Consider the following 20,354-nt stretch of genomic DNA (forward strand, 5'->3'; position numbering starts at 1 on the left):
CAATTAAATATTCTGCATTGTTTCTGAAATAATCAAGTTTATCTTCACTATCCCTCTCTCGGCATCTGTTTCTCTTCATTCTGTCTTCATACAGCAGTTGGGTGTCAGATATTCAATGACAGTTAGATCCAATATATCTTATAGGGGGGTTACTTTCCTTGCAGATTTATTAGCCCTCACTCAAATAACTGATTCCAATACAAACAAAATAACAAAAGAATAACAAAATAACTGCCTTTTGCACAAATCCTGCGTATAGAGAGGCAGGATTTAGGGTGATTTTAACAGAGTGAGCTCTAATATATCTTCTAGGCAAAAGGAGCCCCCCTATAAGATATATTGGATCTAACTGTCAATGAATATCTGACACCCAACTGCTGCATGAAGACAGAATGAAGAGAAAAAGATGCTGAGAGAGGAATAGTGAACATAAACTTGATTATTTCGGGAACAGTACAGAATTTGTAATTGATTATATTTAGAAAACATCTTATTTCAGTATGAGGAAGCTTATATTAAATTCTCATTTTCATGATAGTTCCCCTTTAATTGCACTTATACAGAACAAGGGAGTACACTGCCCCTGAAAAGAGGAAATATATATATTTTAAAACACCTGTTTGTGTTATTTGTGTATGGATATGAATTGGTATAGAATAATGCAAAAAACAAGAGCTTCAAATTATACACAATACTTGGGTTTACAGAGGACTTCAGGATGAGAAATCGTTTAACGGATTCTCCTGCCAGTTAAAAGCTCTGTATATTGAACTACTGCTCTATAATCCTCAAGCATCAGCAAGGGATGGGATCATTATAAAGTATTGTCCAATATGAATATAAAAGCTTACAAATCTTAAATCATAACATGATTGATCTACTAAAAGTTACCTCAAAATCAGATTTCCTTCCTGGCACTTGCCGGACTCCATGAACGCTGTCAAAGCCACTTGGAGCTTCAGTAAGTGAGAAGTCTCTTTTGTAGAGATCCTTGCTGTTACCCAGAGCCACATCACAAACCAACAAGTGACGCGCCCCATTGGTTAAACTGGGTTCCGAATATTTAACACTTGTACTGCAGGAAAACAGGATTATGATTATATGGCAGCAGGATTCATGTTTGTAAAAAGACATACTTTTCTGACACAAATATTTCTGACCAGAAAGGTGTATATTTATCAAAGAGTGAAGTTAGAGATCACCACAGTCCACCAGTGTGAAATTCCGCCACTCTCCATTAATTTTTATGGGATTTTTAAATGAGTATTTATCAATTTGTCAAAGTTCAACCTTTGATAAATACGCCTTTCAAAATCCCACAGAAATAAATGGGGAGTGGCGGATTTTACTCTAGAGGACTATGGTGATCTCTAACTTCACTCTTTGATAAATATACCCCCTAGAGAGAAGAACCCGGCACAGTTTACTGATTCTCCATTGAATTAACTGGTGTTGCTTTTTGTTATGAGCGCAAGATGCTAAACAGAGCATTGCAATGAGACAATAAATGGCAAACTGCACACCATGAAAGCACAGTAATATACGTGTAACACTGGCAGACAATCAGAATCATCTACTTCAGGGTTATGAACAGCTTCATAATACAGGTATATGATCTGTTATCTGGAAAACCGTTATCCCGAAAGCTCTGAATTACAGGAATGTCTTCTCCGATTGATTCCATTTTATAAAACTTCCTTTTTCTCTGTAATAATAAAACAGTAGCTTGTACTTGATCTCAAGTAAGATATAATTAATCCAATGTGGGGCAAAATATTCCTATTGGGTTTAATTCGTGCTTAAATGTTTTTTCCGGAGACTGAAGGTATTGAGATCCAAACTACAGAAAGAAAATGTCCCTATCATTCTGGATTCCAGGTCCTATACCTGTACTACACAAGGGTAATTGACCAAGGACAGTCTAAAGTTACATTATTTGTGCCTCTGTCTACCTAGGAAAATGTGATATATTTATGAGTTATATAATATATACCATATATACTATGTCAACCCACATTTATAGGACTTTCTCTTCAACTGTTCACAAACGGATACCCTGACGTTCCCTGCAAGAATTGCAGGTACAATACAGAATTCATAGTTCCATCAATGATGGCAAGTTGTTCTGGTCCAGAGATAACAAAACAGGCCCAAATCATGATACTGCCACTGCCATGTTTAACAGGTGGGATAAGGTTCTTGTTGGAACGCAGTGTTTGCCTTCCTATTGCCTGAAGCAGTGAACTCTGATTCCCCTTACTGAGAATCTTAGAGGTTCACATACTTTTGCCCCGCACAAATATGTAACTTTCCATCATTTTCCTCAATAAATATATAAGTAAAATGTTTTTTTTTACTAATTGGGCTCTCATTATTTGGTTTTAAGACTTGCACAAAAAACAGATCATATTTGAGGTCATATTAACCCAAAAATACTGAAAATTCAAAAGGGTTCAGAAATTTTCAGACACCACTCTAAATATCTCTGTGTTTGCCCACAAAGGACTACCAAGTTTGGGGGTTGTAACATGGGATCGCTCTCATGTAGTGGAGCACCTCAAGGCTAAGGTAGAAAGATCTAAATAGATGAGAGGAAACAGAAAAAAGGATTAATATGTTTTCTAAATAAGAGCAGGGTCCTCTTCACATCTAAATTATTGAAAATTGTTGGATTCTGTTTAGTCAGGGGCAATTAAATAAATATTGGGACTAGGGATGCACTAAATCAAGGATTCGGCTCAGTATTTGGCCAGGATTCTGCCATTTTCACCAGGATTTGGATTCTCATCCTTGCTGCCTCTAATTTGCATATGCAAACGGATTCGGGATTCCCCTTTACTTTTGAACATTTTGCCTTGTGTCCAGTGTCGAACTGGCCCAACGGGATACCAGCAAAAGTCCCGGTGGGCCCAGGTGTCAGTGGGCCTCTTGCTGCTAAACATTTGGCCTATTTAATGGTCATTCCCTATTTTTATGAGAACAAAGAGGCTAAATAGATGGAATAATAGATTCTAGTGTGTAAAGCAGAGACTAGGAGAATAGAGGTTGATTGAGGAGAGAAAGAATAATAATAGTACTGAGAGTGGGGCCCTTGTCTAAGATTAATTGGTGGGCCCCTGGTCAAAAGTTTTTGGGTGGGCCCCTGGTGTCCCAGTCCAACACTGCTTGTGTCAGTAACAGTACTGAGAAGTCTGGTTCTTTTCCTACTGGAAATCCCCACATCTGAACACGCGGATAATGCTAAAACTCAGTAGATAAGGTTTATTGATGAGGTGCACCAACACTGCAGATTAGCAAAACAGCAATCCACAGGTCTGGACAAAGGATTGGCCTCCCCTTTCATTAGTACATTCCTTTTTTATACCCTGATACAAAACATTATTTGCATTTTGCTATTACGCATTTCCTTTTATGACCCCCCTTATTTGAACCCAAGTAGAACAACATGTTTGTTTTCCAATGTTCTTGGTACTTTCCATCTCCAAGGATGAAACAATTTATCAGCATATTCCGGAAAAGGTAGTCAAAGTTATTTCCTATAAGAAAAATAAAAATCATGGGCAGCTTGACCTGACGGTTTTAGCCCTGTTGCTCTATTCTTGATCTTAACAGTATCAAAATAAAAACAAAGAGCTCATGAATTTCATCCAAACCATGGATGTTGGGTCTCTCTAGCTGCTGTTCAGCTTCACCTCACTTCCTTCTACAGAAAAGGGGCGAATGAACGATTGGAACGATACTTGGGTTGTAGAATCCCAGGTCTGGCCTCTATTTGTTTAAAGAGATAAAAAAAAGTATTCCAAACCTTATTGAATCACCGAAATAAACTCCACTTCCAAGATTTCCAATATCAGTTCTCTCTAAACCCAAATCATCTTCCACATTTTTTGGCAAGAGTAGCCCACTGAGGGGAAAAAAGAACAATGTTATGAAAATATAGTTAGCATAACTTATATAAGTTAGTAAACACCACCTAAGCATATACTGTAGCACGTATAGCCCATGTACTGATCTTACATGTCAAAATGTGTGGTACAATCACATAATTTATATCCCCTTATTTAACTCATTGAAATGCCCTATACCCCCTTAGGATCACTGAAAATCAATGCAGATGTAAGAATTTCTACTGGGAATGGGTTAAAGTCATTGTGGTTCATTTATAAGCACAGGGCAAATTTTCAACTGGGCAGTAACCCATGGCAACCAATCAAATATTTGCTTTCATTGTTCAACCGGCAGCTTGCAGAAAAAAGCTAGTAACTGATAGGTTGCTATGGATTACTGCCCATGGGCAAATTTACCTAGTGTTTATAAATGAGCCCCAGTGGCTTGGAATGGTCTCTCGCTTACACTTCATTAATTTATTAATCCAATCTATTGGTTTTTAATGATATAGTGTTAGGATTCTCCCAGTGTATTTCATTGTTAACCATATAATCTCTAGTACAATTAGAAGAAAGAGCACAGCTGGTGGAATCATTTGCTGTGTTGATTGGTAAGCTACTGCTTGTTGCTTATACGTATCAATTCTTCTTCCCTAATATTTTCTGTTTCCGAGGTCACCCTCTTACCGGGACAGGATCCCCACAAAATGACATGGGGAAGATGCATGAAGCAGTGACTTGACATTCCCAAGATTCCTTTGAAACCCTGTGGCTTCACTTAATTTTCCAATGCGGAATATTTTCAGTATGTTAACCGACTCCTCGCTATAAAAAGAAAAGGGAAACAGCAATAATATGCAGAAAGTCTTGTTTCCATACACAGTATTGTGGGTGATGATTCTACTCAATACAATGACGAGAGAGAGAGAGAGAGAGAGAGAGAGAGAGAGAGAGAGAGAGAGAGAGAGAAAGAGAGAGAGAGAAAGAGAGAGAGAGAGAGAGAAAAGAATGAGCAAGAATCAAGGCAAACACTTGCTATGAGGTTGATTGAGGTTACACCTTCCCCTATGATTGATTGGTTGTGCTTTTTGGGCCCATTAATTACTAAATTATAGCCAGTCAGGAGTTATTTTTGTTAGCATGCACTAAAATACTGTAACTCTAATAACTCCAAACATGAGCTCTATGATCTCTGACTCAGTGTGTGTGTGTGTGGAACTATCATCTACTGAGGGTCTATCAAACCAAAATAATATTTTCTTGCTATGCACTTGTTACTACAGAATGTTGGAAGTTCCAAGGGTCTTGGCCATGCATACAGCACATCTGGACAGTAATGTGGTGGCACAAAACTCCACAAGCCACAAACAGCATATTTTCTAACCTTTCCTGCCTCTGCTTTAGTTTCTTACTAACCCACGCTTCAATTTTATTAAACCCGAGCAACCCGTGAACACTTTGCAATATTCACAGTCCTAAAAAAGCAATGTTTTCGTGAGATTGTAAATTTCTTCCAACATAATTTATGCCGCAATGTAAAATGGCCTATGGTATGGGCACATGGATAAAGTCAACAAATACACATTTCCATATGAAATATAGCCTAAATATAACATATTTAACATATTTCTGGCTTGGTATACCTTGATGCTGTAAGAATTTGGAGCAGTGAGCTTGGCATATAACCTCTTAATTCAGGGTACAATATTTAGTGCTACTGCATGTACATACCAGTGTTTGTTCTCCATAATTTGTTGTGACACCTGATGAAACTCCTCAGTATCGGGGTCCACGTGTTCTATTTGGCATCGCAGGGCTTGGTATTTAGCAAGGCTACTTGGATTCGGCTTTGATAAGTTGGTTTCACATACACTGACCATATCTCTGATAACCTGCAATGATAAACAATGTCTTTAAAATGTATAGTACACACATGCCTTGCTACTCAATCCCTCAACTCTTTAAGGTGCAATGGCACATTAAACACCAAATTCTGATTCTGGCTTACATATTGTACATTCCATAAGCCGTGGCATCCAATTGAATATTAGCTTTTATAAAGCTGTCTGTTTGTGGTTACAGATAATATAGAAAAAGACATGTTTGCTCCAGGGTGCAAAGGTTCCAGATGGAACCTTGTTTCATGCTGAGATTAAACCAGTGTAAGAGCAAATGATTTCCCATTCTGAAGTGATTATCTAGCTTAGTCCACTTGGAAATATATTTGACAGTACATCATAGATTTATTCCATACCTGGCACAAATCCTGTTTTGTTGACAAAAACTTCTTGTTTACGTTAGCCAGCATGGGTATTTTATGGGGAATAAGCCGATAGAACTCAACCATTGCATTCATTATGTCTCTAGGTTCTGTTCCTGTGTCCAGCGCTTTCCTAGCCTGAAGCAGAACACCCTCTGCTTTGCTCACCTATGAAATAAATTAGAAGAAAACAAAGAAAATCCAGAAAGAATAATTGTATAATACAACTGCTTGTAATCACAGAATTGTGATTTTCATACAAAGTTTCCAGTCTCCTACAAGGCTTACATCATTCAGACTAATGCTGTTTACGGGACACGAGAGGATGTTATCCAAGTGGCCAAGAGCCTCAGTCCAAACAGTTTCCACAAAATATCCAACATCTGCAGACAACTTGGTCGCATTTATGGCTTCTTCAAGCAGGACCTATTGAAAACAACACACATCATGTAACTTCAAATATCTAGAAAAGACTTGTCCCATTTGCCTATAGTACAGTTGTCTGTGTGTCTGCTTTTTTTTATTAAGGTTGGGAATATTGTAGGGATCAATATAATGGAAAAGTATCTGTATGAAAAATAGTTTCTATAGAAAAGTGAATCTTCTCTAGGTTAAACACTTTATTTACATTCTTTTCTTCTCCTTCCAGAGACCAATTGGCTATAGGTCCTTCAAACCGAAAAGTTCATCTAAGAGTTCCTTTCAGGTGATTCAGTGCCTCTCATTTCTCTATGTTAAACACTTAAGTTACATTCTTCTCTCTGTCTTCCAGAGACCAATTGGCTATAGAACCTTCAAACCCAAAGCTACATCTAAGAATTCCTTTCAGGTGATTCAGTGCCTCTCATTTTAGTAACCTGGTTTCTCTCTTGTTGTAGATGTCAGATCTGCTATAAAACATAATCAGCAGCAAAGAACCCTGTAAAGTTAGCGTTACTATACCCTTAGTTACTTACTGCTTAATACAGACGAATTGCTAAACTGATCAAATCTCTCTGAACAGGCAATGTCAAGGCTTAGGGGTTATTTTTGAGAACACAACGGAGGTATTAATGGAGATGATAACATTGACTCTGGCTTAAAACTATCCTGCTGCTTCCCATTGACTTTATTGAAAACAGGAAAGCACTGACTAAAATACTCTAACAAAGAAAAGAGGGGTCACTTACAATGACTCCAGACAAAAGAGCACCTAAATGCTTCCTCAGCCACATAAATACAGCATAGTGTCAGGCCTAATGGTGAAGATGCCCACGGCAAGCCCATGATCGTCCCAGACCCTCTCCCCAAACCTTCTCATCGCCTCGAATGAGAATTTAGGCTTTTAGAGTTACCAAGGTCGGCTTTTTGCCTCCACTGGTAACTTGCAGGACACTGCCTCCTGAGCTGAGTTTCTCAACCTGCCTCGTGTCAGCAGCACTCTACAGTCAGTTAAATCTGCAGAGAGGCTACTTGGGAAGGAAAATAGAAAAAAAGTCACCTTTTGATATTTCAGTAAACTTTTGCAAAGGAAAATGAAAAGAAAGCTTCTGTAACAGATTTAATATTAAACATGCTTAGAATGAAACGCAGGCCAGATATATAGAGCATTGTCACCTTCTGCAGAGCCTCAGATGTTTGCAGGGCAACCTTTGCTGGAATACGCTCTCGACTCTTAAAGCCTTGTTTTTTTAAATCTTCAGAGCACTTTTCATACTTATTGCAAGCCGCCTCCGCTGTGTTCGCGAAGTGAAAGGATTTGTCAGGCTGCACAGAAAATACAATATTGACAATCAAGAAAGAGAGAAAGGAAAATTATCGCATTGTTGCCCAAGTTTTATCCTGCCACAGGCCAATTATACACTCTTTTATATGTTTAAAGGACAGATTTTAATAACGACTATTTACACCCCCCCACCTAGGTTTTCAACTTCACATTTTTGAGACAGACTTTTTTTCTCAATAATTTTTTTTTACCTTATGGGCACTTCTAAAGCGGTCACCCTAGGCACGAGGTGAATATGGCAACGAAAGCAAGCAGTTAGGGCTTTCCTTTAATTTTCCTACTAGCTGTAGACTGTTACATCCTAGCTACTGTTAACTTACTTAATTCTAATATAATAACCATAGTAAAATACAGGAATTAAATACTGAATTCAGATATTGTGCTTTAAAATAGTACCTTTTTTTGCCTATGAAAATTTCATTTACACCACACAGCTGTGCATTTTCACACACACACACACACACACGCACACACACACACACACACACACACGTTGCAGTTCGAGTTACCTCAGCTCCGTTGGAATTACAAATGACTTTAGATATTTTAAATAGGAATGAAGAGGATTCTGGAAAGCACAACAGCTCCAAAAATGCCACATTGAAGCCCTGTAAAAAAAAAAAACATTGATTTGAATTAACCTGTTATGAACATCATGAGCAGAGGGTGATTTTGGGGGGCTAATTTCAGGCATTTACACAGATTCATTGTATCCCAGTGCTAATTCTAAGTATAATACCCCAGAACACATGGCAGGATAAAAACAGTGGCAATTTCATGCAAAATGCTTCCCATAACACAGTGTAGGATAAAAGTAGTGCCAGTTTCCTATATAATATCCCAGATCACAACAAAGATAAATACATTGGCAATGGCATACGTCCCAGAACAGAATAAATAGTTCCAGTCTGTTCTCCTGAGGCGTCTTCAGATGGGCCTTCATGTTGTGCATGGCCTATGGGTGGGAGGCAATTCTGAGCACAGTCCACTTTTAATATGAAAAATTGCTGATCCCAGGGATATTTTATGCAGGAATTCAATGCTGAAATTAGTTCATAGGTGCCAGTAGTAATTTAAACTAGGTTAATAAAGTTACTAATCTTTCAATCTAAACATATTTCTGTTTTTTTGTGTTAGCGGCATATAAAAGTGTTTCTGTTGTACAAATGTATGTCCATAGAAGCATCAACTGAAGTGCTGGCGCAACCAACAAATAAAGATCAAATCCCTCAAGTTCTGCCATGCTCCAGCCTCCATGTTTACTGATCTTATTTATTTCATGTCTTACCTGGGACTTAAAGTCAAATGAAAAAGTAGACATATTATTTGAATGGTTCTACAACTGCCAGATACTGTACATCCAGGTATATACACAAATACTTGCCATTAAAGGAGAACTAAATACTAAAAATGAATATGGCTAAACATGCCCTAATTTATATACTGAACTTATTGCACTAGCCTAAAGATTCAGCTTGTCAATAGCAGCAATGATCCAGGACTTCAAACTTGTCACAGGGGGTCACCATCTTGGAAAGTGTCTGTGACACTCACATGCTCAGTGGGCTCTGAGCAGCTGTTGAGAAGCTAAACTTAGGGGTTGTCACTAATTATCCAGCAGAAAATGGTCTGTAATATAAGCTGATGCTACAGGGCTGATTATTCAATTCTGATGCTAATTGCACTGGTTTCTGTGCTTCCATGTAGTAATTATCTGTAATAATTACTAATCAGCCTTACAGTGTGACATTTCTATTCTATGTGTACTGTATATTGTGAGTGGGTCCCTAAGCTCAGTAAGTGACAGCAGCACAGAGCATGTGCAGTGAATCAACAGAAAAGAAGATGGGGAGCTACTGGGGCATCTTTGGAGACACAGATCTTTACTGCTAAAGGGCTGTGGTTGCCTTGGGCTGGTACAGAAGCACAAAACATAATGTACAACATTTCTAGCTACTTCTTTAGTTAAGCTTTAGTTCTCCTTTAGCACAATAAGCCCCCCTGCACAGGTCCCACTGCCCCTTCCCCAACTGCATCAACCCCGCTGCCTACTGCTTGACAGTTCCCAAGTTTAGGGAGCTAGTAGTCAAAAATAGCCATGAGGGGTTTGTACCCCTTTATACCAGAAGCTTTTAGATATCATGGCTTCAATCCATTCAGCATGGTCTTAACTCTCACAACAGTTCCATATATACAATGTAAAAAGATTTAACAGTCACCTTGATATGGACCTTGAACAAAAGAAAAACAAACCCCCCCAGAAAAACAAACCCACCCAAATTTAAACACTCCTACTGGGGCTCTCACATCTTCGGACCCTGGCCATTAACCCAATGAAACCAGGCATAAAAGGGATTATACATTTTAAATTTTAGTGCTGTTATATTAACTGCATTTTACAGTCAAAACATGTTAATTAGGGGATTGTGGGTGCACTATAATTGAGTCTTTCATATTTTTCCATTTATATCAGCTAAAAGTTCAGCACGGCAGCTCTTAAGCTTATAAATATAATACAACATTGAGAAGCAATATATACACACACAACAAAATGTTTCTTTTTAGTGAACACTAAAACTTTTAGAATATCAGTGTAACAGAACGCACACTCACTTTATGAAAAAAGCAGTATTTGGCTACTTCCGTGTCTGGAGGGTCGATGAAGGTTTCTGCATCGTACTCACTGTGATCACTAGAGAGAAATGAAATAACAATAGCAATTAAAACATGTTATAATCCATATATAAAAAGTATATATATATTGAGTTATTTTTACCATGTCACAAGTATACACTACATATCATGGGTATAATGTAAGCACTGACGAGATAAGATCACTACCCTTTATGGACTGCACTGAATTCTGAATTTATGGGGTGTTAGCTCCATCTTGATGGAGCAAGGTGCAGGGATTACAGGCTCCTTGGTTGGCGGTTCCACTGCAGCCCTCACTATGGAAGTCTCCGGGGCATCAGGAACCAGAGCTGCAGTTGTTTGGGGTTTTACTAACAAAAATGCAAGAGGATAGAAAGGCGGCACTCCGGTTAAAAAGAAGGTGGTTTATTGCAACAGGTCACAAACCAACATCACCTGACGCGTTTCGGGAGCAACTCCCTTAATCATAGGCTTTTGACTTAATCATAAGCCTATGATTAAGGGAGTTGCTCCCTAAATGCGTCAGGTGATGTTGGTTTGTGACCTGTTGCAATAAACCACCTTCTTTTTAACCGGAGTGCCGCCTTTCTATCTTCTTGCATATCTGATTACAGTGGGAACGCTGGTGGCTGAGCACCCGGTATATCTAAATGGAGCTGCACTAATTTAAACACACAGGGGGTAAGTCTGGATTGGCCTAACTTTTTTCTACTTTTACTAACAAAGCTAGAGTGTTCTGTTAAAGGGATCCTGTACTGAAATCCATTTCTCAAAAGAGCAAACAGATTTTTCCCACAATTTCCCAGCAGCCCCCAGTCATGTGACTTGTGCCTGCACTTTAGGAGAGAAATGCTTTCTGGCAGGCTGCTGTTTTTCCTTCTCAATGTAACTGAATGTGTCTCAGTTGGACATGGGTTTTTACTATTGAGTGTTGTTCTTAGATCTACCAGGCAGCTGTTATCTTGTGTTAGGGAGCTGCTATCTGGTTACCTTCCCATTGTTCTTTTGTTTGGCTGCTGGGGGAAAAAAGGGAGGGGGTGATATCACTCTAACTTGCAGTACAGCAGTAAAGAGTGATCAGAGCACAAGTCACATGAGGGTCACATGACTTGGGGCAGCTGGGAAATTGACAATATGTCTAGCCCCATGTCAGAATATAATTGAATATAAAAAAATCTGTTTGCTCTTTTGAGAAATGGATTTCAGTGCAGAATTCTGCTGGAGCAGCACTATACATTCATTCATTTTGAAAATTTTCCCATGACAGTATCCCTTTAAAGAATCAGCTATCTATAGCTTGATCATGGGGTACCTCTACCTGAGTTCACTAAGGGTCCTCCTTGCCTTCTTTAAAGGGGCCTTCTGCTCCCAGACTCCCCAGCAGCATCCACGCTGGTAACAAGTGAAGTCAAAAAACAAGGGACATATGCTCCCTCAACTTATATAAACTATGGGCAAGTCCAACTCATTGGACCTATGGGAACACCTCTTTCCCGCAGGGCATAGATTACTGCTAATAGGGACTTAACTCATTGAGTACCCTACATACTAATCCAAACATACCTGTCCATTAATTCATCCTTGTTTTGCAGTGCCGGGGCTTTTTCTGGATCTGCTGAGATGTGAAGAAGATATTCAGTACCAGTACTTGGCTGAACTAAACCATAACAAAAACCCAAGCAAATGAAAATAATGCGCTGCAATGGACATCACTAAAATCCTTACAAGTATTATACCACGGCTGAGGGTGAGATCAGTTGCACATGAAGGTATTCACACCGGTGCCACATGGAAATAATAAGGATAGGCAGGGGTGTAGTTATACTGTACAACACACAGCATTATTTCAGTAAGATGGAAGTCACTGTAGGCAAAGCTGATCACCATATTTATACAGGCTTGTCATGTAGTAGCTATTGTGAGGGCAGGTTATGGAATGCAAGCCAAATTGTTTTTATATGTAGCACAGTACTACACATATGACTGTACACAGAATTTCTCAACCACAATGAGTCACTCCCCAAGGTCACAATGATATAACACTGGAAACCAATCCTTCCTGATTCCCATAACTAACCCTCTCCTCCCACTCTTCTAGATTGATGCCCATTACATTGTGACTAGGGCAGAGCCTCTTCGTCCATAAATAATAAGTCTTAAATAATAACATAAATGGCTACATTACTGTAAAGAGGGTAAAATGACAACCCCCCCCCCCTAGACCTACTAAGAAACCACAGCTGGCTCTGTGTACGTAGATTACACAGGCTCTGGTAGTCTATTTTAAACTAATGTCAGCTTTTACTTGATCTTGAGGAGATGTAAAGATGCAGAGATCAGTAGTGGGTGAGAACTGACAGAGGGACAGCCATGTCATTGCTTAAACTTTCTGCCAATCTCTGCATTTACATGGTGGAAAAATTGCCCTAGAAACCATGCATTGGCTGGAATAAGAAACTGGTATATGAATAGGAGAGGCCTGAATAGAAAGATGAGTAATAAAAAGTAGCAATAACAATACATTTGTAGCCTTTCAGAGCATTTGCTTTTTAGAAGGGGTCAGCGACGCCCATTTGAAAGCTGCAAAGAGTCAAAAGAAAAAGGCAAATAACTATAAAAAATAAATAATGAAGACCAATTGAAAAGTTGCTTGGAATTGGCCATTCTATAACATACTAAACGTAACAGTAAAGGTGAAACTGTTGGATCCTGCAAGCACAGTCTTAAAACACCTTTGCTATAAATGTGCTCATTCAATAGAACTTGTGTTGGAATTACTTATTCTCCTATTTTTTTTGGCATCTTACCTGCGAACTGGAAAGTTGTCCTGTTTTCACTGACCTTACCCCTCCTTCCTTAATAAACAGGACAATTTGTTTGTTTATAAACAGGGCAACCCCTCCCTTATCTAAGCAGCAGCCTTTATTTAGATCATTATCTGGGGCTTCTCAGTGGACTGGTAATAGGTATTAGCACCACTGAAGTTATGTGGGACTGGAAATGACTACAGTGAAACCAGCTCCATATTCTTGTTTATTGTCAGAAATAACAAAAACCATATATATATATATATATATATATATATATATATATATATATATATATATATATATATATATATTAATTAAAACTATAGGCAAAAAGCATGTTCAGCACTAGCCTGGCAGCTGGCGGCATTCAGTCAGCCTATGTATGGCCAATATTAGACAAAAAATAACGAAGCAGGTTGAAACATCCCGGCAGTGAAATAACATATAAACACTAAACATTGTTACCTTGTTGGCTTTGTGATTTTGTCTCACTTGGTTGGACACCAGCAGTCGGATATTGGTAGTCATGAATAAGACTTTTCTCTTCTAGACATTTCCATATAAAATGACTGTCCACAATTTGAATCCGATGCTTCTGGACATTCTTCTGCTGAGAAGCACTTAGACAGCCAATGGTGTTCACCACAACATGAGTGCACTAGAATAAAGATAATAGCCGTTAAACAGGAATAAAAATTAACTCAAAATCCGCCATTATACTATTGATAACTAAATTTGAATGAGAAACTCTAAACATTATTTAATTTAGAAAATTATGAGGATTTTTTGAACATTTGAAAAATGCTAATCTGTCATCAACATGTGCAAATATTGCAAAGTTTTGGGTTTGTGTAGGACTCATTTATACAGGAAGCGTCCCCTTTGCTGTACGCTGTGAATGTGCCCTCAATCTAGGGCATTTGCTGCATTCTCACAAGCTTTACTTCCTCCAGTGGTTGTGCTTAACGGGGTGGTGCACATTTAGGTTAACTTTTAGTATGTAATTCTAAGCAACTTTTCAATGTGCCTTCATTTTTTCTTATAGTTTTTGAGTTATGTTGCTTTCTTCTTCTGACTCTTTCCAGCTTTCAGACAGGGGGTCACTAACACCATTTAAAAAACAAATGCTCTGTAAGGCTTCAAATGTATTGTTATTGCTACTTTGTATCACTCGTCTTTCTATTCAGGCCTCTCCTATTCATATTCCAGTCTCTTATTCAAATCAATGCATTGTTGCTAGGATAATCTGGATCCTAGCAACCAGATTGCTAGGATCTAGATAAATAACTCAAAAACGACAAATAATAAAAAAATGAAAACCACTGCAAATCTTTTCAGAATATCACTCCCTACATCATACTGAAAGTCAATCTAAAGGTGAACAATTCTTTTAATCTCCAGCAAGAGGCTGATTTCATATCCATTTCAAGAGGGGCAATGGAGATTGTGAGTGGACCATTAAACAATGTAATAATCTCATTATTTTATCTTATCACATGTTGCCATCTGTCACGTGGGATATTAGACACTCTCAGACAGGACATACATCAACACTTGGGCTAACCTTAGCTCTCTGGCTACATCAAACAATCTTATAGTTAGTGATGGGCGAATTTATTCGGCAGGTGAATTTGCAGCGAATTTGCGCGATTCGCCGCTGGCAAATAAATTCACGAAACGCCTGCAAAAATTCGCTGGCGTCAAAAAAATTAGACACTGGTGCTGAAAAAAACCCCGGATTTTTCGGCGCAAATTCGCCCCTTAACTACTTATAGTAGGTTCCTGTCCCACTTTACTTACTAAATAGGGTAAATACATATGGTTAACCCATAACCTGTTTATATTTATATGTACATATACATGAGTTAAATGACCAGTAACACTGAACAAATAGAAGGGCTTCCTATACATCCAGTGCACTACCTTTCTCTCATAAAATGCATGTGTGTTTCAAGATAACATGAGATCGGTCAGAGCAATCTTGTGAGCCCTATTGCAATTCAAAATCTGATGCTTAAGGCTAAGGTCACACTGGGCGATAAAGTCGCCAGCGATTTTTAAAAGCGAGTCCTGGCGACAAGTCGTTAGTTTTGTCGACACATCAAGGTGCATGCAAATTGCGAGCTAATAAGTACACAGCGCGATTTGAGATCGCCTGTAGCTTTAAAACGCGCAGAGACCCTTTTTGGAGCGATAGGTGAGACATAGCATGTACATAGAGAAGCACAGAAATCTCCCACAAATAAACACACACAAAGAATAGTAGCCTAGATAATACGGAAATTTTCAAGCTGACGTCAAGACGCTACGTAACAACGCTACAAGAGGCCGCACCAGTACAGTCAAACAAAACACGCACAGCACTATGGGATGATAATCGCTTCCTGGTAAAAGTCGCTCAAAACTTTCCTTCTGCACAAAGGCGATCGCCTTGCCGCCACGACTTTCTTTTAAAAATCGCGGGCGACTTATCACCAAGTGTGACCTTAGCCTAAGTTACAATGCAGTAATTGTCTCCTGGTGTTTCTCTGTTCAGTTCTATTGCTCTTATAATGATTCACCACTGAACTAAGCAGATAAGCATCATGAGATGCTTATATTATTATTATTATTGGTATTATATAATAGTAACATTTTTTACAGCCCGAAAAAACGAACTACTGGCTTCTTGAATGTATCCACAATGTTGTTTAAAATTCATGTTTGAAAGTGATACCACAGGATTATCGGATGCACATGTGAAAAACATAAAACTTCACAATCATAAAGCATTAAACGCAGAAGATAGCAGGGAGGTGGAGCAGATACTGATGTTACCCTGGTCTGGAAGACAGAATACATGGAATTAAATTTGGTGTTATGGACAGAAGTGAATATTATGGGCAATAGCATATTGGGAGGGATCAAAAAATTTTGAACAAGTGGCATACAGTGTTTTGAGAGCTGTTGCCTGCAATGGAGGAGAAGCGCTGATCTCTAATGGCTCCCCTAGCGGTGTCACTAATTTACTAAAACAGCAGCCTCCGCTCACAAACATTCAAGCTACTGTATCACTTACAGTCCACTTACCTTCTGATTCAGCACAAAGGAAATAACTCCACCATTCGAGGTTATTGTGAATTTTAACGCTTTCCTCTCCTTAAAAGACAAGTCGTTTATTTTCAGGAAGAACACACAATCGGAAAAGATTGCCACAGTCATCCTTCAAAAGAAAAAACATTTTCATTAGAGAAATCATTTAATGCTATGCCTACAAATGTTATGTGAGACTGAATGGAGTTATATCATCTTCTATCAGTTCTGCCATTGTCACAGGCCAAAGCAGAGTGTGTCAGTTATTTCTCTGATCTGATAAACAGATTCTAGCAGGATTCGGTGGTTTGGAATGCCCAACTGCCAAGAAGCACAATTAAAAGAAGCCTATTGAAAAAAAATAGAATTTAATGTTTCACTTTAACAGGGAACTTTTATTAACATGATACATTGCAAACTGTACCATTTGCGAAAGAATTGCCGAGAGGGGGATACGGAAGAGTAACTATTCAGATGTCTAATAAACCATTAAACATCTGAAACATTTTAAGAAAACTATTTGCAGAAGAGATTGTTTAACAAGTCACTACAGTTTGGGAGAGGTTTTTTTATAGCTGTATCAGTGAGCTATTCCAGTTAAGAAGAAATGTCCCAGGAACAAAGGGAGGGGACAGTAAAATGATCTCCCTGTGAGACAGTTCTATGCAGACAAGTTGTTGGGAACTCTGCTGTAAGGAACACACACAGGATACAAGCGGTAGTATCTATCCATATTATTCACTCTACAATAACAAATATAGCAAATACAAATATTGTTTGATGTTTAATGTTTTTATCAGCCTTAAGCCATTGTACTTTACAGAAAAACCTGAGAGAAGGATCCCAGATAACAGATCCCATAGCTACAGCATGGGGGGGGGGGTGGCAGCACTTAGGACTGAGTACGTGGGGGGCATACCTCCCAACTGTCCTGTTTTTAGAGGGACAGTCCCTCTTTTGACAGCTCAACCCGCAGCCAATGGTACTGGAAAGTCCAGTTTTTCTCTGCACTGAACAGCCAGAAAAAGTTTCTAACTTAATTGGCTTTTGGCAGAGAGCCCAGAACAGCCACAACAGAAGATTGGATACATTTGTAACAATTCAAATGTATCATGATAAGCAAATAAGTAATTGTAACAATATAAGATATCAGGTCCCTTGGAAAAAGTTGAGACTCACAGCTTAAAGGGCAATTCACCTTCATTAGCAAAAATGTAATAACAGATTTGGGAGGTAGGTACATAGCAATGCAATTGAGGTTATATACTACAGGGCTAATATGCCTTGTAACTGCTCAGCTATTGTTCAGCTACTGCTCCCAGCGTTCCACCCACTCTAACCGCTGCCCTACCCTGACACTGGCACTGTTACTGGAGTTGCAGACACACTGGAAACAAATGAAGCAGCAGCAGCCGTCCTTTCTGCACTAGGTATAGGCAGCCCCTGTACAGGACAGATATAAGGAGTGGAAACAGAAATGCACGAGTCTCACCTCTCCACGCTGAGCACAACTCACAGCTCTCACTGATTTCTCAATGGAACCAGGAACTAAAATAAAAAGCAGCAGCTACAGAGAAAAATAACACACACAGACACTTCCTGGATGGGAGGAGCCAGGAGTGAAACTGAAAGAAGAAACAAATAGTGATTTATAAACACCTTTTCTATTGGTCAGTGCTCCACATGGAAAGTCCCGTGCAATACAGACAGAGGCATCACTCCCACGGCATGTAACAAAGGTTTAACTTCTGTGATATGTGCCATTTAGTAGTACAGCCCCAAGGAAAAGGTGTCAGGTCTCACAGGTGTTTCCTCATTTAAACATGCTGATTGCAGAAGCCGTGATTATATATGTATGTAACGCTACATTACACCTTTACTCAAAACCATCAGCCTTAAGGTGGCCATAGACGCAAAGATCCGCTCGTTTGGCGACATGTCAATCTTTCCCCGATATGCCACTAACGGGCATGGCTATATCGAGGGTAATCTGAACGTTCGGCCCAATGGCCGAAAGATCAGGTTACGATGAGAGCACAATGGGCTCCGGTGGGACAGCCGGGACAAAATCAAACCTGTCCGATCAGCCAAACGACCGATTTCCGGCGGACGGAAAATGTCAGGACTCTCAAAACACGGTCCGAAAATCGTACGAATCCTCGATTCGCATGATAGGATCTTTGCGTCTATGGCCTCCTTTACCCTATAGTTTGCTCTGGATGAGACTGAATGTGCTCAGGTGTGGGCCCTCGCAATGAGGCGGAGGAAGGGTGTTCAACTGCAGTCTTTAGTATTTCACAGTAATGGACACCAGACGTTCTTATAACTTAGCCAGAACTTATTTATTGAGAAGAATCCACTAATGAGATCAATGAAATAAAATGGCACAATCATTAAGTAGTCAGTACATACTCACACACAGCACAAGAGCAGAGAGTACTTCTCCCCCAGTCAGTAAATACCTGAAACACTGCTCTCCAGTGGGTCGCTATGGAGCCATGTGCTACATCTGGCACAGTCTCTCCTTAAGGTGGCCATAGATATAGAGATCCGCTCCATAGACGTAGAGATCTGCTCCACAGACGTAGAGATCCACTCTGCTTGCCAAACGAGCGCATCTCTCCCTGATATGCCCACATTGAAGTAGGGCCCAACGATCTGATCATAATGGATCCGATATGGGCGGTCGGATCGGATCTGATGGGATTTTTTAACATTCCCAATCGAGATGGCCAGATATCGATTGGGGAAGCCCGTCCGATGGCCCCGCACACAGGCCAATAAGCTGTCGACTCAGTCTGTCAGCAGCTTTTATCGCCCGTGTATGGGGGCCTTTATTCAGTCATCATACAGCTTGTGTGATAACTAAACAAATGGGCTAGGGCTAACAAGAAATATTAAAGGGGTTGTTCACCTTCAAAATACATTTTTGAGTTCAGTTGGTTTCAGATTGTTCACCAGAAATAAAAACTTTTTCCATTTACTTTCTATTTGTCACCATTTTTCTAATATTGAAGTGTAAAGATTAATTTTTCACCTTCTAAAGCAGCTCTGGGAGGGGGGGTCGCCAAAATCAACGATTTTCTCACACGCGTTTTGTCGCAGCGCATCGGATCGCAACAAAATCGTCCTACCCTAACTGTTCTAAATTGATACATGAGCTGATACATTTCTTTTCTTTGTCCCTGCTGAGCAGAGGCCCTGAGTTTCATTACAGGCAGCTGTTACAATTGATGCAATAGTTACTAATATACCACAGATTCTGCTGAGAAATGTATCAACTAAAGGTAGCAAATTATAACAGTTGTCAGACTGAAACACCAGAGAAGGGAACATTAAACTTTAAACTTCCATTTTGGGAAAACAGTAAAAAATAAAAGATGGAAAGCATTTGAAAAAAGTATTCATTTATGGTGAACAATCTGACAACAACCAACTGAATAAAGTGTTTGGCAAGTGAACAATCCCATTAATGATTATTTGTTTCTTAGTCGGGATCAAGTACAAGGTACTGTTTTATTATTACAGAAAAAAACGCAAATGATGTAAAAAAATATGTCAATTATTTTAAATGGAGTCTGTGAGAGATCACTCTACTGCAAATAGGAGCTTTCTGGATAACAGATTTTAGGATAATGGATTCTATACCTGGACACATTGCTGTGATTCTATTTAGGAATGCGTTGCAATTGGCTGACATGGTACAATCCTTGTTTTAGAAACTTTGAAGAAAAAAAAAAAGCAAACAATGGAAACCAGTAAAGAAAAGATGTGGGCCAGAAATGAAGAGAAAAGTGGCAAGCCTTTAAAAAAAATAGCAAAGGTGACAAAATCTCTTCTTCCCAGGTTTGACATTAGCATTAGCCCCATGTAAGCCCTGAATGTTCTCAGTAGTGATGTACAGG

General features: G+C 39.2%; 1 protein-coding gene across 4 annotated transcripts in view; it reads right to left on the bottom strand.

The window, feature by feature from the left end:
- The window catches only part of LOC108708726 (protein mono-ADP-ribosyltransferase PARP4), a 128,912-nt gene extending 110,785 nt beyond the window's left edge, over positions 1–18,127 (bottom strand). For 3 of the 4 annotated variants that reach the window (XM_041582676.1, XM_041582675.1, XM_041582674.1), the window contains exons 1-13: positions 18,109–18,127; positions 16,447–16,579; positions 13,843–14,035; positions 12,131–12,182; positions 10,526–10,604; positions 8,422–8,520; positions 7,744–7,893; positions 6,436–6,573; positions 6,142–6,315; positions 5,619–5,779; positions 4,575–4,712; positions 3,806–3,904; positions 892–1,075 (exon numbers count right to left, since the gene is read on the bottom strand). In XM_041582676.1, the coding sequence (XP_041438610.1) occupies positions 892–1,075; positions 3,806–3,904; positions 4,575–4,712; positions 5,619–5,779; positions 6,142–6,315; positions 6,436–6,573; positions 7,744–7,893; positions 8,422–8,520; positions 10,526–10,604; positions 12,131–12,182; positions 13,843–14,035; positions 16,447–16,578 (1,599 nt within the window). In that variant the 5' untranslated portion in view covers position 16,579; positions 18,109–18,127. Of the gene's footprint in view, positions 1–891; positions 1,076–3,805; positions 3,905–4,574; positions 4,713–5,618; positions 5,780–6,141; positions 6,316–6,435; positions 6,574–7,743; positions 7,894–8,421; positions 8,521–10,525; positions 10,605–12,130; positions 12,183–13,842; positions 14,036–16,446; positions 16,580–17,941; positions 18,071–18,108 lie in introns of those variants that run through there. The other variant, XM_041582673.1, reaches the window with a different exon arrangement.
- Between the last annotated feature and the right edge of the window lie 2,227 nt (positions 18,128–20,354).

Source organism: Xenopus laevis, chromosome 2L (genome assembly GCF_017654675.1).
Source record: "Xenopus laevis strain J_2021 chromosome 2L, Xenopus_laevis_v10.1, whole genome shotgun sequence".
NCBI classification, from domain to species: Eukaryota; Metazoa; Chordata; class Amphibia; order Anura; family Pipidae; genus Xenopus; species Xenopus laevis.